Genomic DNA, 17649 nt, shown 5'->3' on the forward strand with positions numbered 1-17649 from the left:
GCAAAAACATAAAAAATGATGCTTTGGTCAGTAGTGGTTGCAAGAACTGGAAGAAAGCCTTGTTTATATTTGGCAAGCATGAGATGGCACACACACATAAGGATAGTGTTGTTGCATGGAAAAGCTACCAGGCAACTAGCCGACAGGGAGACGTTGCACAGATGATAGCATCACTATGACCTTAAAATTCTGGTTCTTGGGTTAAACTGTATGCAAGCCAAACTACACAGCAAAATTACACTCTGATTGAACCAATCCACAGTGCAGTTACAGTAATTATATAGCATTCTTTGGACAGCTTAACTTTAGATAGGAATTAGATAGTATGCTATTACTTTATTATAAATTTGCATGAGCAGACAGATAGCCTTTAAGTCATTGCTTACAGAAGAACTCATCAGGAGCAAAGTCTGGCCTAAGTAAATTCCCTCATGCAGATTTCATGAGTCTAAAAGCTAACATTACAGGAACTTTTGTTGAACAGAGTAGAAATGGAAGAAGAGGATATGTCTTTCACGTTTTACTTGTTAACATCTTGGTTTCTTAACTGGTTGTTGATATAAGTATAGCTCTAATACAGTAACAAAAGATGTGAGTGCAAAGATTATGCAAACGTAAGTTACAAATACCTTGGGGGCTAAGCCTTTCAATCCTAGTGACGTCCCTGAATTTCAATATGTTCAATACATTTAAAAACATTTGAAACAGTCAGTGCTTTAGGAAAGATGGGACGATGTCCAGTGTTGGTGTGCTTCCGATTTCCTAAAAACATTTAATTTTATTATTTTAGAGCTGCAGAATGGCTGCAAGACCATTTCAGGTGGAATGCTTTCCGGATTATTAACAAAATGTTGGAACTGAATTCAGAACGTGCTAAAGTGCTCGTGGATGAGGTACGTCTGAGCCTGTTATGAACTTGAAAACTTGAAGTGCTATTCTTTTGGACATACTGCTTGGCCCTGGCTGACATAGTGTATTTTTTACACAACACAGAAAATGATATCTCTTTGAATGTGTTTTGACTTTACAGATTCTTCACAGCATCTTCTTTTTGGGAAAGATAAATGATCCACAGCATCCCCCAGAAAGTATTGTGACTGATGCTGAAATGCTTGAAAACTTAAAGAGCACCTACCCTCTGCCTTTTAAATACTATTCCTCTCAACTGCCCAAGCGGAGTCCATTCTCATGTGTGCTAGACATGGTAAGATGAAAGCTTGTCAAAAGATAATACAATTGTTCTTTGTAAAGTTGAACAGGACTGCTACTTCTCTTAACATTCTCAAATATTACAGTATAGTTTGAAATGATTTGATGCATTTGTGGGGACAGCAGCAGCTTGATAATATGTGTGATTGTTTGCAGATTGTCCTCCTGACTGGACAACAGAATGAAGAGGAAATAAAGAAGAAGGTGCAAGAGATCACCAAACAACTGAGGAGGGGTAGAACAAGGCCTCTTATCTCCTCCACCATCTGTGTCTCTCAGATCCCAAATTCAGACAGGTACTATGGTGTCTCCATGTCCACTGCTGGGCGTATTCCTGGTAGAATCATGGTTGCTGCGTCCTGTCTTAGCTCCTGGGACAGTTACGTGGCTGGTGCAGTGATGACCTACTACCCAAATAATGCCAAGAAACGATATTTTGATGGGACCATCAAACTGCCAGAGAATGTCAGCTGCAAGGCGTTTAACATCCTTCAAGGAGAAGAACTGCCTGCTTGCAGAGCATGTAAGAATTTGTTTGGTTTAAAAACAGATGGAACAAAAGAGTGGCCCTACGGTAACTGTGCTGAAGTTGAAAGTCTGAGCAACTTGTTTAAGAATGTTGAAGAAGTTAGAGAGCAAGCAAGACCAACATCGGCGAATAGCACAGAGGAGAACAGGCAGAGGGCAGAAAGGAGTGTCCAGGAAGAGCTTAGACGTCTGCTGAGACAGCACAACTTTACATGGGATGGAAATTTCTTCACCCCACAATGAGTTTCAGGTTTTTGTCACATGTTTAAGCACAGCGAAATCATCTTTTCAAATCGTACCTTTTCATTTTAAAGTTGCAATGTGTAAGCCATGACCAGATTTTATTTTTAAACCAGTTGCTCAGACTCTAAGCTTAGTTTAAAAACATTTAAATAGAAAAATGAACTAACATCCTCAACAGAATGTAAAGAAGTAACGTTCAGTGTGACGCTCGTAACCGGAAATTAAATGATATTAAATATTGTAGTAATAATAAGTAAAATTCTTACGGTGCATCTATTATAACTTGACCAGATATATTTCTTTTGATAAGAGTATTTACTGTAACATTAAAGATACAAATGCATTTATGGAGAAGATTGTAAACCAAAAAGTGGGTCAGCTGTTTAAATGAAGCAAGCAGAAAATGATCTATTAAACATGTCAATCATAATAAAATGACACTGGTGTGAACTCAAATGCATGATTTATTTTGATTCCATGTCCTGCAACCTGAAAGAAGTCATCATTTGTCAAAGATATGATAATTAAAAGCTCCAGGACAGATCTTAACAGAAGAAGACAGAGAATATGAAACCTGCAGTGGATACAGTTTGACACGTTTGATACATGTTTGAATTTATAAATATCAGATGTATGCTGTTGCACTTTGAGAAATCATTTTGATATATGAAGCCAAAGTTCAAGTTTGTGACAAATCTTTGTCAAAAGAATGCCACCTTAAAGTGGTATTATTATAATATAATTCAGTTAATACAAGATTAAGTGTATCAGAATGCAGGAAATAAAGTCAGTGAGGCTCAAAATTTCCCTGGGGGAGGACACCCAGACCCAGAGCTCTGAGTGCTCTGTAGGCCTCCTGGAGGGTTATACACAGGACTGTGATGACAGGGGGGTGTGTGTGTGTGTGTGTGTGTGTGTGTGTGTGTGTGTGTGTGTGTGTGTGTGTGTGTGTGTGTGTGTGTGTGTGTGTGTGTGTGTGTGTGTGTGTGTGTGTCAGGGCTCGACATTAAGGCTTGTCCGCTTGTCCGGGACAAGTGGATTTTTTGTAGGGCAAGTGGAAGAGAAATTTACTTGTCCCACTGGACAAGTTAAAACTCAAACAAACTAAAATGTCATTTTAGTTTACGTCATGTGCCACTCATTACGTAGGCTGAGTCCTTTGCAGCGGCCCGGGTTCGAATCCGACCTGCGGCCCTTTGCTACATGTCATCCCCTATCTTCAGACCTTCAAAAAGTGGTCTTGAACCTAACTTTTTTAATAGCTTGTTGAATAGAAATGCAGCCACTACAACTAACGTTGCCACGGCGAAAAGCCTAACATTATGTGTGTGAACTGATATTAGGGTTAATGTTGAAGATCTACAGTTGTGTTTTGCTCAATATGAAGATAAGTGGCTGAATATTTAAATATATATCCTCTGTCCCAGACGAAACCTAATATTTATGTGGAGGACGAAAGATCATTTTTTAATTATAATATGACCGCGTGGTGAACCAATGAAACTATAACTCATATTTAGACATCTGACGTTAAAGATTTGTGTTGTTGTTGCCCAGATAAAATGACAGAGGAAAGAAAAACAGACATAAGATCCTTTTTCAGTAGGTCTACACCAAACACCAAGTAAGTACAATAAGTCCTCATACCAAGACATAACATCTTTATAAGAATGGGTGCTTATGGAAACACTAATGAAAACACTAATGTCACTATGTCACAGGCAAAGGAGACAGAAAGAACTGAGGGACAGGGAGACCAGGGACAGTTAGGTGGAGAGTCTCAGACAGACCAGAGACAGCCAGATGGAGAGTCTCAGAGAGACCAGAGACAGTCAGATGGAGAGTCTCAGGGAGACCAGGGACAGTCAGATGGAGAGTCTCAGGGAGACCAGAGACAGTCAGATGGAGAGTCTCAGGGAGACCAGGGACAGTCAGGTGGAGAGTCTCAGGTAAGTGTGTTGATCTTAGTTCATATTTTTGGAGATGTGTGGCTGTCAGGGTGAGCAGATGAGCTTTACCAGTTGCTCACTAATTTACATTATGATCAGCTAATTTTAGAAGTGTACAAAAGTATTGTATTTCCTTTACATGCAGACACTTTATAAAAAAAAGTCATTATGTTTTAAGGTATTTTTGTGGCTTGACTGTAAACAATTAAAAAATAAATACATGGTTTTAAAGAAGAATATTTTGTTCAATTTAGTCAGAAATTTTGTTTCTCTTCCCCCCCTACTGTTAGATCAGATTTACGCCCGTAAGTACAGGGTCAGGTTGGATACACATTTTTGACACGTCACAGATTTTTCTGAATGAAAATCATTTAAAAGACTAAAACCTAAAACCCAAAGTTACAAACATGAGTCAAAAGCGAATTTAAACAAATGTGTCTTCAGCTGCTTTTTAAAAGCTTCAACTGAGACTGCAGAACATAAGGTAATAGGAAGTGCGTTCCACAGAGTCGGAGCCACTGCTTTAAAGGAACGGTCACCTTTAGTTTTTTAGCAAGTGCGTGGGACCACCAGTAGTCCCTGGTTAGAAGACCTGAGTGACCTGTTAGTAGTGTACAGATGGTGCAGGTCCGAGATATGAACAGGTGCCTGATCATGCAAAGTTTTATAAGTCAGAACAAGAATTTTAAATTGGATCCTGGACTTGATCGGAAGTCAACGTAATGAGTATAAAACAGGAGTGATGACGGTCCTGGGACGACTTGCTGAGACGGGTGCAGTAATCAAGTTGGGATCATATAAAACCATGAATGATCATCTCAAGCTCAAAATGCGAAACAACAGCTCTAAGTTTTGGCAATGTTTCTTAATTGAAAGAAACAAGTGCAGGTCAGTGATTTGATATGATGATCGAAACACATGTTATGACCAAATATAACACCAAGATTTCTCAGTTCAGACTGTACCGCTGAAGAAAGGGACCCCAAAATATAACTTTGGAAGAGCTGAACATTTTGATATTTGAATATGTTTTGCAGATACGAGTATGTGGAAGTTTTGGGCATCCATAAAACACATGAAAGAAGAAGAAAAAACCCTGTATCATGTGTTTGTGTGTGTTGTTCTCATTTCTGTATGAGAATCCTTTAAAACCCCACAAAAGACTTCATGGAAATCTTTAACATCAGACACCATACTGAATATATACTGTACACCGACTTATGCCCGCTTGTGTGTGAGTGTGTTCTGGTTTGGATGAGAACAGTGGTTATTTCCTCCAATGGTGGTTAAAACCACAGTCTCCTTCTTTCTTGTCTGTGGTTAAATCACTTGTTACATTTCATTTAGCTGACGCTTTTATCCAAAGCGACTTGTTACTGCATGACTGTGGTTTTCTATTTCCACTTTCAGTTAAGTTAAGCAAAGTTTTTGCTGCTTTTTAAATTAGGTACTTAATTCTCTGGGTAATGAAGTTTTATTATTTTTGCATTCATATTAGTGGGTGATGTATTATCTCAAACACTATATCAGTTCGTAATGTGTCTGTGCCCTTAATGAGTTTCTACTGGCGACTCACATACACTTATATTCAATTCAATTTAATGTATAGTGTCAATTGTTAACGGAAGTTATCTCAGGACACTTTACAGATAGAGTAGGTCTAAATAACACTCTATAACTTAAAAAAGATCCAACAATTGAGACACACACACACACACACACACACACACACAGATATACAGACTTCATTTCATTTCATTTCATTTATTCATTCATTCACAATACCACTTCAAACATTACAATAATACAGCTGCGGTACAAGATCAATTGGGTAGAGTGAATGGGTCCCCCAAAGAAGCTAAAAAAGCTTATAGGTGGGGGCCCATAATTCAAGAAAAGGTAGTGGTACAGACTATAGAATACACAATTACTAAAAATTATGAGTAGATGCACGCTTCCTAAAGACTTCCTACTCTAACTAGTATTGAAAAAAAATGAATAGATGTAATGTGTGTATGTTATGTAGTATTCATATTCTTATTGTAACTGCCATCGTAAGTTCATAACATGAAAACATCTAAGGAGTAGTGCAAATCATCGGGGGGCGGGGCTTGCCTTCTTCTCCTTTTTTGGTTAAATCTCTCAGGGCTGCACCATGTGTAGGTGTCTTTAAGTCCTCTGCTTTGCCAATATTTTTTATCATTATAATTACATTATACATTGCTTGTTTCATTTCTGTTGTCAGTGAAACGTGGAATTGTGGTAATTTGTTTTGTATTATTGTTGGTTAAATCAGGCTGCGACAGAAGAACAGCTAGAAAGGTGAGTCAGATTTACTGAGCTACAAGTTAGTGTCGATGCATACGTCACAAAGTAGACCCTGCTTAGGTACATAAGTCTGGATACACACACAGCCAGGTGTTGTTGATGTTAAAAATGTATCTTTATATGTTTTAATCTTCAATTAGTTTAATACATTTAGAAACAGTCACTTCTTTAGGAAAGGTGGGAAGATGTCCAGTGTTGGCGTGCTGATCTTTTCAGATGTTACTAAAAACTTTTCATTTTATTATTTTAGAGCTGCAGAATACATGGAACACCCTTTCAGGATGAATGCTTTACTGATTATTAACAAAATGTTGGAACTGAATTCATAATGTGTTACAGTGCTCATGGATGAGGTACGTCTGAGCCTGTTATGAACTTGAAAACTTGAAGTGTTATTCTTTTGGGCATACTGCTTGGCCCTGGCTAACATAGTATATTTTTTACACAACACAGAAAATGACATCTCTTTGAATGTGTTTTGACGTTACAGATTCTTCACAGCATCTTCTTTTGGGAAAGATAAATGATCCACAGCATCCCCAGAAAGTATTGTGACTGATGCTGAAATGCTTGAAGGCTTAAAGAACATCTACCCTCGGCCTTTTAAATACTATTCCTCTCAACTGCCCAAGCGGAGTCCTTTCTCATGTGTGCTAGACATGGTAAGATGAAAGCTTGTTAGCAGATAATACAATTGTTCTTTGTAAAGTTGTACAGGAATGCTACTTCTCCTTAACATTCTCAAATATTACAGTATGTTTCTAAATGATTTGATGCATTTGTGGGGACAGCAGCAGCTTCATAATATGTGTGATTGCTTTCAGATTGTCCTCCTGACAGGACAACAGTATGAAGAGGAAATAAAGAAGAAGGTGCGAGAGATCACCAAACAACTGAGGAGGGGTAGAACAAGGCCTCTTATCTCTTCCACCATCTGTGTCTCTCAGATCCCAAATTCAGTCAGGTACTATGGCATCTCCATGTCCACTGCTGGGTGTGATTCTGGTAGAATCATGGTTGCTGCGCCCTGTCTTAGCTCCTGGGACAGTTATGTGGCTGGTGCAGTGATGACCTTCGACTCAAATAAGGCCAAGAAACGATGTTTTGATGGGACCATCAAACTGCCAGAGAATGTCAGGTGCGAGGCGTTTAACATCCTTAAAGGAGAAGAACTGCCTGCTTGCAGAGCATGTAAGAATTTGTTTGGTTTAAAAACAGATGGAACAAAAGAGTGGCCCCTACGGTAACTGTGCTGAAGTTGAAAGTCTGAGCAACTTGTTTAAGAATATTGAAGAAGTTAGAGAGCAAGCAAGACCAACATCGGGCGAATAGCACAGAGGAGAACAGGCAGAGGGCTGAAAGGAGTGTCCAGGCAGAGCTTAGACGTTTTCTGGAAGAGCACAACTTTACATGGGATGGAAATTTCTTCACCCCACAATGAGTTTCAGGTTTTTGTCACATGTTCAAGCACAGTGAAATGCTTCGGCCCCCAGCTCTCTCGTATTTTCAAATTGTACCTTTCCATTTTAAAGTTCCACTGTGTAAGCCATGACCAGATTTTATTTTTAAAGCAGTTGCTTAGACTCTAAGCTTAGTTTAAAAACATTTAAATTAAAAAATGAACTAACATCCTCAACAGAATGTAAAGAAGTAACGTTCAGTGTGACGCTCGTATCCCGAAAATAAATGATATTAAATATTGTAGTAATAATAAGTAGAACTCTTATGGTGCTCTATTATAACTTGACCAGAGAGATTTTCTTTTGATAAGAGTATTTCATGTAAGATTAAAGGTACAAATGCATTTATGGAAAAGATTGTAAACCAAAAAGTGTGTCAGCTGTTTGAATGAAGCAATCAAAAGATGATGTATTAAAGATGTAATTCATAATAAAATGACGCTGGTGTTAACTCAAATGTATGATTTGTTTTGATTGTGTGTCCCGCAACCTGAAAGAAGTCATCATAGTTAAAATTAACAGGACAGATTTCAACAGAAAATAAAATTGATATAGTTTGTTCATATGCTGTTGCACTGTGAGAAATCATTTGGATGTATGAAGCCAATATGTTGAAAATGTGTCCAGTACAAGTTGTCACAAGTTTGTGACTAATCTTTGTCCAAAGAATGCCACCTTAAAGTGTTGTTATTATAATATAATTCAGTTAATACAGGACTAAAGAATGAGGAATTGAGATAAAAAATTCAGACACAGTTTGGTCCCTACTAAAACAGTTTTAAAGTTCAACTCCTAGTTCTAATATGTTTGTAAAGAACCTCATTATCTGGTGTATGTGTGTGTGTATGTGTGTGTGTGTGTGTGTGTGTGTGTGTGTGTGTGTGTGTGTGTGTGTGTGTGTGTGTGTGTGTGTGTGTGTGTGTGTGTGTGTGTGTGTGTGTGTGTGTATGTGTGTGTGTGTGTGTGTGACAAAAGAATGCCACCTTAAAGTGGTATTACAGTTTTTTTTCGATTGATAAACAACAGTGGGCACAACTGGAGTCACCGGGTGGTGATGGCTCAGTGGATGTGACCCATGTCTTTGATGTGGGAGACCAGGGTTCGATTCCCACTGTGATACATCAACCAATGTGTCCCTGAGCAAGACACTTAACCCCCTTGTAAACTGTTAAAACAATGTCAAGAAAGAAAGGAGCTAATTTTAATGGGCGATTTTAATATAAACTGGGAAAATAACTCTGATCGAAGAAAACTTAAATACATAACAGACAAATTTAATATCACCCAGTTAGTTATTGGTTCCACCCGCATCACTCATTCTTCTCAGACGCAAATTGACTTAATGTTTACAAACAGACCGGAAAGGATAAGAAAATCATACAATTTATTAACAGGTTTATCTGACCATAATATGACATTACTGGGAAGGAAACTCACTAAAAAACGTTTTAAGAATACAACCATAGTGAAACACTATCATTCGAGTATTCCTAAAAATGATATGGACAAATTTAAATCTGCTTTAAATGATATCGACTGGACTGATGAGGCTCTCTGGAAACAGATGAGGGACAGAGATTCCTCACTAAAGATTGCACTTAAGTCAGGACTTAGAAGTGACTGGTATAGTTATACATCCCTCAGAAATAGAGTAGTAAGGAATATAAGGAAAGCCAAAGCAGATTTCTATATAAAAGTAATTAATGATGCAAAGGGAGATGGGAAATTAATCTGGAACAATCTTAATAAATTAATTGGTAAAGATACTCAGCATTACACACCAGCACTTGAACTGAAATTAAATGGAATCATAACCAGAGAAGACGATATTATAGCAAGCACTTTTAACAATTTCTTTATTCAATCAGTGGAGGAATTGACACAGAATTGCATTGCTAGTAATATAGTGAGCATTCCTATTAATATTGACAAACCTGTTTTTGGATTTGAGGAAATTTGTGAATTTGAGGTAGAGAATACCATAAATTCATTAAGGAACTCAAAAGCTAAGGATGCCTTTGGTCTTGATTCTGTATTTTTAAAAACTTATAAACAGTTTTTAATCAAACCTTTTACACATTTAGTCAATCTATCAATTAAACAAGGTATTTTCCCAAGCTCCTGGAAAACAGCTGTGGTAACCCCCATTTTCAAGGCCGGTGATAAAACACTGGTGGAGAACTACAGGCCTATCAGTATACTACCTGTAATATCCAAGGTAGCAGAGAAATGGGTGGAGAAACAGCTAACTACTTATCTTAGTAAAGGTCATACACCACTGCACCCAATGCAGTTTGGCTTTCGAAGTAATCACTCCACGGAAACAGTCAACTGCTTTTTTATTGAGAACATCAAAATGAATCTAGATAAAGGAGGCGTGGTGGGCGCAATATTTTTAGATTTAAAAAAAGCATTTGACACTGTCAATCATGACGTTCTTTTGTCAAAACTATCTTATTTAAATTTTTGTGGTAATGCAATTAAATGGATGAAATCATATTTAACTGACAGAAAACAAAGCACACACATTAATAACACTCAATCTGCATATCTAAATTGTAAAATGGGTGTCCCTCAAGGATCTATACTGGGCCCCCTTCTGTTCAGTCTCTACATAAATGACCTGCCGACTGTTTGTCCATCTGTACATTTACAAATGTATGCAGATGACACAGTCATCTATGTGCATGCTAAAAATAAACAACAAGCTGCACAACAACTGACTGAGGCAATGAGTAAGGTATCCATATGGCTAACTAATTCATGCTTACACCTGAACATAAGTAAAACAGTATGTATGTATTTTACAAAACAAAGTACTGTGACTTATGACCCTGAGGTAATTGTTAACCAAGAGAAGGTTAGAGTGGTATATGACTTTAAATATCTGGGAATTATCCTAGATTCACAACTCTCATTTAAAAAGCATACAAAAAAGGTTGCCAATATTGTTAAGTTTAACCTGGCAAATTTTAAGCACATAAGACCATACCTACCAATGAAGGCCGCAAAGCTCTTCTTGCATGCGATGATCTTCTCACATTTTTCTTACTGTTTAACTAGCTGGTCGCAAGCCAATAAAACAATATTACAACCATTGGAGTCACTTTATAAACAAGCATTAAAGACATTGGACCGTAAGGGTAATAGCTATCATCATTGTCACATAATTACAAAACACAACATGTTTAGCTTTGAAAACTTTAGAAACTTTGCTGATGCCTGTCTTGTCTTTAAGGTACTCCATGGGCATGCTCCACCACCACTGTGCCAGTTAATAAAACAGAAAGATAAGGTCAATAGAGTAACCAGAGCAACCACCAGAGGGGATTGCATAGTTCAATTTAGAAAAAGTAGGATTGGAAGCACAGCCTTTTCTATCAGAGCCACAATTTTTTGGAATAGTCTGCCCAATGAATTAAGGGACTGTAATAGTCTCTCTTCTTTTAAAAAACATCTTAAATCTTGGATTAGGGATAATTACAATTGTAATCATACACCAAATACTTAAACCCATGAATGTAATTAAGCTGAGGATTAGATGAGGTGAGCAACATATTGTCTGTTTGCGGGTATATTCATATTGTTTTAAAATTTCTGTTGTATTTATTACATTGCTACTGTATTTCTTAGATTTATAGTGTATTTGTATTGCTTTTTGTATTTTAGGGTACCTGTTAAGACCTGGCTAGGGACAACAGATGGAAACTAGCACTTGTAGCTAACTCTGGCTTGTTTACAGCAAGTAATTTGTCTGTTGATCAATGAGCATTGTCCCTATCAAATAAATAAATAAATGAAAATGAAATGAAATGTGCTTCGGCTCTGTAAACCCGGACCACTAGACGCAAGTTACCTGCCACGAGCCAAGTTATTAGTTTGAAACCAGCTTGCTCTCAACTATGGTTCGGAGCTGGAAGCAGAAAAGGTAACAACAGTTTTCAAAACTCTACGCATAACTTTAACCACTTACTGCACAACACTGTAGATGTACAGGTCAACCACATTCAAAAACAGAAGAGATTTCAGTCTGGTATCTATCAAACACTGCTGATTGCAATTTTAGCTGAACGCCTAAGCAGGTGTCTTGTTTCAGACTAGTTAGTGAACATATACAGTATTTATACAGAGAAAACTCAGAAAGACTTTTTGTTTTGTAAACAAACACCAAATAAGAATGAAACATTTATACACTGTACCGTTTGAGAGAAAAAAGGTAAAAGGGCAAAGATACCAACATGTCCAGGTAAGATGTATGACGTTATGTACACAGCTATAAAAAAAGAAGAGAAAAACACTATATATTTACAATAGTAAAACTGCGTTCTGTTTTTCAGAAAGTAATGGAGGTGAAAGCAATGGAAACACCACATTCATTGTTCGTATTAAGAGATGATTCAGACCTCAAATGTGATGAAGAAAACTTGCCACATGATGCTGGAGAGAGGCAGGATTAGTCACACTATTATTTGATACTGTTATGTACCTGTAGTTTTTTTTCCCAGTAATTCCATAAATTACTAGAGACAAAATACTATATTGAATCAAACTGCAGATTTCCATTCCTTCTTGTTTACCTTGCGTAAACATTGGTATATTATAAAATCTATATCTTTTCCTTAAAGAAACTATTGAGTAGTGTAAAGTCACTCAAATTGTTCAAACTGTAAAGATGAGAAAGTTAGTAATTTCTGTCTTGGTGTTTGATGATAGGGTTTTTACTCTTGGAATGAGTTTTGCAGGTGATGTGAACTGTTTAGTTCAGGTGACTGTTGGTAATGCAGACAGAGAAATTAAGTTGAATTAAATAGACAAAGGCTGATAATATTGACACTGTCATAGCTAGCAGTTGCCATGAACCTATAGTGTTATTTAATACTATTAACTCTGTTGTGAATCCACGTACCTCTGATCCAACAGAGGTTTCAACTAGTACCTGTGAGAAGTTTCTCTTTTATTTTATTGACAAAGTGGCATCTGTCAGGCAATATGCCAGTGTTAATTTCAATGTGTTTATACCTGCTATTCCTATGCATTATGCTGTGTTTAAGGAATTTCAGCCGGTTTCTCTGACATTTCTTTCTGAGATAGTGCAACATATGAAACCTACCCACTGTCCATTAGACATTGTCCCCGCCAGGATAGTGAAGGAGGTTTTTAATGACACCATTGGGCCGAGTCTACTCACTTTTTTAAATTCTTGTCTTAGTTTAGGTTCTGTCCCAGCTGCCTTTAAACATGCTGTGGTCAGGCCCCTACTTAAGAAGCCTAATCTTGACCCTACAGTGTTGTCCAATTTTAGACCAGTCTCTCATCTGCCTTTTCTGTCAAAATGTTTTGGAAAAAGTGGTTTTATACAGTTACAAGCCTTTTTGCAAATGAACACTGTGCTTAAAAATTTCAGTCGGGTTTCAGATCATGTCACAGCACTGAGTCTGCACTGCTTAGAGTGCACAATGATATTGCCCTGTCTGTAGATGCCGGGAATCCTACTGTTTTAGTGCTATTGGACCTCACAGCGGCGTTTGATACGGTAGACCATGCAGTCCTCCTCCCTCGCCTTGATCAGTGCGTAGGCATCCGGCGCCAGCACTTCAATGGTTTAGCTCCTATTTGGCGAATAGGAGCTTCACTGTCATGATTGGTGACTGCTCCTCATCAACTGCTCCTCTCTCTTGGGGGCACCCCAGGGTTCAATTCTTGGCCCAATCTTGTTTTCTTTATATATGTTATATATATGCCGTTAGGGGCCATTATGTCTTTTCACTGTTATGCAGATGATTTGCAAATTTATTTGCCTATGAAACCGAATGACTCTGTCGCAATACACTCCCTGCTTAATTGTATTAATTTTTTGACTCTCTGCAAACCCTTGGTGTTCTCTCAATGAGCTTCATGAGGTAGTCACCTGAAATGGTTTTCACTTCACAGGTGTGCTTTGTCAGGGTTAATTAGTGGAAGTTTTTCCCTTATTACTAAAAAAAAAAAAAGGGTGGCTACTTTGAAGAATCTAAAATATAAGACATGTTTTCAGTTATTTCACACTTTTTTTGTTAAGTACATAATTCTATATGTGTTCACTCATAGTTTTGATGCCTTCAGTGAGAATCTACAATGTAAATAGTCATGAAAATAAAAGGAAACACATTGAATGAGAAGGTGTTTTTGGCCTGTACTGTAAATCAGTGCCATGCTTTCTTTAAAACCAAATTGGTTATTGGTAGACAGGACGTACCTCTCAAGTCTACACAATAGAACTGTCTCCAGCACTTTGGACATAACACTGGCCAGAGCTATTGGCCTGTAATTATCTGAGCTGTTTAGCTTCCCCAGTTTATCTTTAATAACTGGTACTAGCACAACAGAGAGCATAGAATCAGGTAATGCTCCATGAACAAAAAAAACTGTAGAGCACATAGCTACCAGAGGGCACAGTTTCTTACTGGCAAGTTTAAGATGTTCAGCTGTAATCCTATCCAGACCACAGGCCTTATTATCTCTTAACTTCAATATTGCTTCATTGACTTCAGCAGAAGTGACAACAGCATCATCATTAAACTCTACATTATCCACTACAAACAGATTACTTTTTACACAGTTTAACAGTTCATAATATTGTTTCTGCCATAAAGTGTGAAATTTCATCAGGACCACTCACACCATTTTTATTAGATGGGAGAGTTGTTTTGCAGTTAATCATAGTTTTAATTTCTTTCCAGAAGTCATTAACATTATTTTTTTTGCAGCTTCCATGCCAATGAATCTGACCTCATAGTATTTTCATTTCTTTTTAATATAACGAAGTGCATATTTAAATCTAGCATGAGTGCATTTCTTATTTTCAAACAAGGGCCATGCCTACTTTTGCCTGACTCTGCCCATTTTTAAAAGCATTTCGGCCTCAGCATGGAGCTCTTCTACATGATCTTCCAACCTGGCTTAGCATTACACACTTTTGTCCTATGTTTAAATAGAGGCCTCTCGATTTTAAGATCTTATTGTTTGTTTTAAGGCCCTTAATGGTCTGGCCCCAGAGTACTTATCCGAGATTTTAACCCTCCCTGTGAGCACAGCCGGTCTCTGTGGTCTTCTAACCAACTGGTTTTTACAAGTCCCAAGGTCAAAAGTACAAACGATGGGGTGATCAGGCTTTTCGCGGTTGCTGCCCGAGACTCTGGAACAAGTTAACCCCCTGATATTCGGTCAACTACAGAGGTTGCTCTTTTCAGGTCTAAACTCAAAACCTACCTATTTAGAATGGCTTATAATACTCAGTAGTGGTGTGACAATTTCCTTTTCCTGTTTCTATGTAACCTTTTTATGATTTTCCTGTTTGATTTTCCTCGTTTCATTATTCTTATTGCAAGATATGTTGTTCTTTTTCTTAGTTTCTGATGTGAAGCACTTTGGATACCTGCTGGTTGTTGTAAAAGCACTATACAAATACATTTTCATTGATTGATTGACTGAAAAAGATGGCCTTTAACCAATTTCTGTGCAAAATGAAAAAATGATGATCAGGAAGGTAAGATCGGGATCAAAGGTCCATCAGCAGAGATTCAAAGTTAGCACAAAAATAAACAAGGCAATATTTGTGATAAGGGTGTAAAAAGGTAACATGAGGGCTGATTAACAGGGAAAAAACACAGAGCAAAGAAGTCAAACAAGAATGATGCATTACAAGTGAGCCTACAAAACAAACCAGGAAACTAAACAAACCAGGATATTAACACATCATAAGTCACGCATTACTTAAATCATAAAGAAACATTATTTTGCCTGGTGCCGCTGAGTCACGTGACGGTACAACATCAAATCACAAGAGGAGGGAGGAGCAGGAATGTATTAAGAGAGGAACAAAGTGTGTCTGCTCTGCTCAGTGACAGTAGCGGCATTTACAAAGGACACAGACAGCCTCTTTGATGTGCCTTTGATGACAGCAAAGTATCAATCTTATTTCACTGGTATTGATCAATATCAATACCAACGCTGGTATCGATATTATCGATATTTTGGATCTATCTGCCCACCGCTATTCTCAGGCTAACATATAAAGATTTGCCGACAGCCAAACTAAAAAATGGCAGGGAGGTACAAGCTACAGAAAAGTAAGTAACACCTCTTGTACTTTATTTTCCCTTTTCAGTGGTGTGAGCTAAATTTATACATCATTTAAAGACTTAATAATGAAACAGAATAGTTAATTGTCTAGTTTATTGATCATGTTAACAATTTAAAATGTATTTGCTAGATTTAGGTTAGTTGTTTTCTGTTGATACGGTATGTAAACTGGTGTTTCAAAAGGCTCAAATTCTTACCTGCTCTATAAAACTGAGGTGAATGGGTATTTTATTTATACAGCCAATGTTGGTAAATGACAAATTTGCATCAGCAGTCTTTAAAATCTGAGCAACATGCAACACTTATTATTAGACGCTCAAGTTTCTTCTCAACCTTCAGAGTGGCGACTCTAGAATCATAGTGGGAGAAACAAAGTGTCTCCCCTGTTCTTTCTGACCACCATGTTAGAGCCTTCTTAGTCTTTTAGAAATAGAGATTTTGATGCTATCATAGTAGTGCCCCCTAGCACTCCCATTCAAAAAGGCCATTTGACCGAAAACGACAATACGACCAAATCTTAAAAGAGGCCCTTCCATCCTAATTACGCTTTTAATTATGAGTTACATTTTAATAATGCTTTCTAGCTTATTTTCTAGCTCAACAAATTCACATTGAAACTCATCTCTACTAATAACACTTTATAAAAAATATCTATCAGATTTTATAAACGATATTGAAGGAAAGTGAGTTCTGTGTTTAAAACCCACAAGGGGCGACTTTTGCATTTTTACTTGGAGGATAAGATAAGATAATATAAGATAAGATAAGATAGACTTTATTAATCCCACACTGGGAAATACCTGTGCTACAGCAGCTCAAGAGAAGAAGAAAATAATAATAACATAAATACATATTAAGTACACATAGGAGAAAAAAGATATACATAGTAAAATCATTAACCAGAGAAAAAAAATTGAATTAGTTGTTATATGTGTTATATGTGTTGTAATAATAATAATAATATTAATAAAAGTGTATATATATATATATATATATATATATATATATACATATATACAGATGAGAAAGGTGTGGATGAATAGAAATGAAATATTGCGCTATCGAAGGTAAATAAATAAATTAATATGTATAGTGCAGAATATAGTCGAGTGATGCTCATATTGCAGAAACAATAACAGTGCTACATTATGATGTTGCATTAAAGAGTCTGACTGCTTTCGTAGCGCTCCTTCTTCACACTGAGGGTGGCAGTCTGCTGCTGAAGGATCTCTGGCTTCCTGTGAAAGGATAATTGCTGATTAATTAATTATTCCATACAAAACACAACTGAAAAGAAGGAAAGAGAAAGATGCCCACCTAGGTTGTCTTTGATTGATTTCAGATGCTTATGAATTCAGTTTTTTTGACATCACCAGTTCATGGTGTTCTTGGTCCAGCCTCTTGTTCACTTTGTCCCAGTCCTCCCGGGTTCACACAAAACAGACAATATAACCCATAGTTATCAGGGCCCACAGGTTCATCAGAGTCACAAAGCCTTGCTTGTTCAGCAACTTATCTAAGTTCTCACCATATCTTTGAAGGCCTCCCATTGTAATAGCTCCTGGACCCTGGGGTACTTTATTCCCTCGGCCCCTTAGCTGCTGCAGGTTTAGCACCAGATGCAGCTTCTCTCCATCATAGACATACACCTGTCTGTCCTCACAGCAGGTCATCACAACGAGCTGGTCACACGGGCACGAGATCCCCTACTACCCCTACAACCTGCATACTTACTTTCTCAGGAAGGTAAAACTTTCCCCAACCATTCACCTCATAATCTTCCCCCATTATGTAAATAGTATCGTCCAGGT

At 37.5% G+C, this 17649-nt stretch overlaps 1 protein-coding gene across 1 annotated transcript in view; it reads left to right on the plus strand.

The window, feature by feature from the left end:
• The first annotated feature begins 848 nt into the window (after nt 1-848).
• Nucleotides 849-17649, plus strand: part of LOC114546220 (tyrosine-protein kinase Tec-like) — a 33735-nt gene continuing 16934 nt past the window's right edge. Inside the window, exons 1-5 of the mRNA XM_028564908.1 lie at nt 849-893; nt 1031-1204; nt 1366-1674; nt 7205-7390; nt 17504-17584. Of these exons, the coding sequence (XP_028420709.1) occupies nt 849-893; nt 1031-1204; nt 1366-1674; nt 7205-7390; nt 17504-17584 (795 nt within the window). The remainder of the gene's footprint in view (nt 894-1030; nt 1205-1365; nt 1675-7204; nt 7391-17503; nt 17585-17649) is intronic.

The sequence above is a fragment of the Perca flavescens genome, chromosome 19 (genome assembly GCF_004354835.1).
Source record: "Perca flavescens isolate YP-PL-M2 chromosome 19, PFLA_1.0, whole genome shotgun sequence".
Classification (NCBI taxonomy): domain Eukaryota; kingdom Metazoa; phylum Chordata; class Actinopteri; order Perciformes; family Percidae; genus Perca; species Perca flavescens.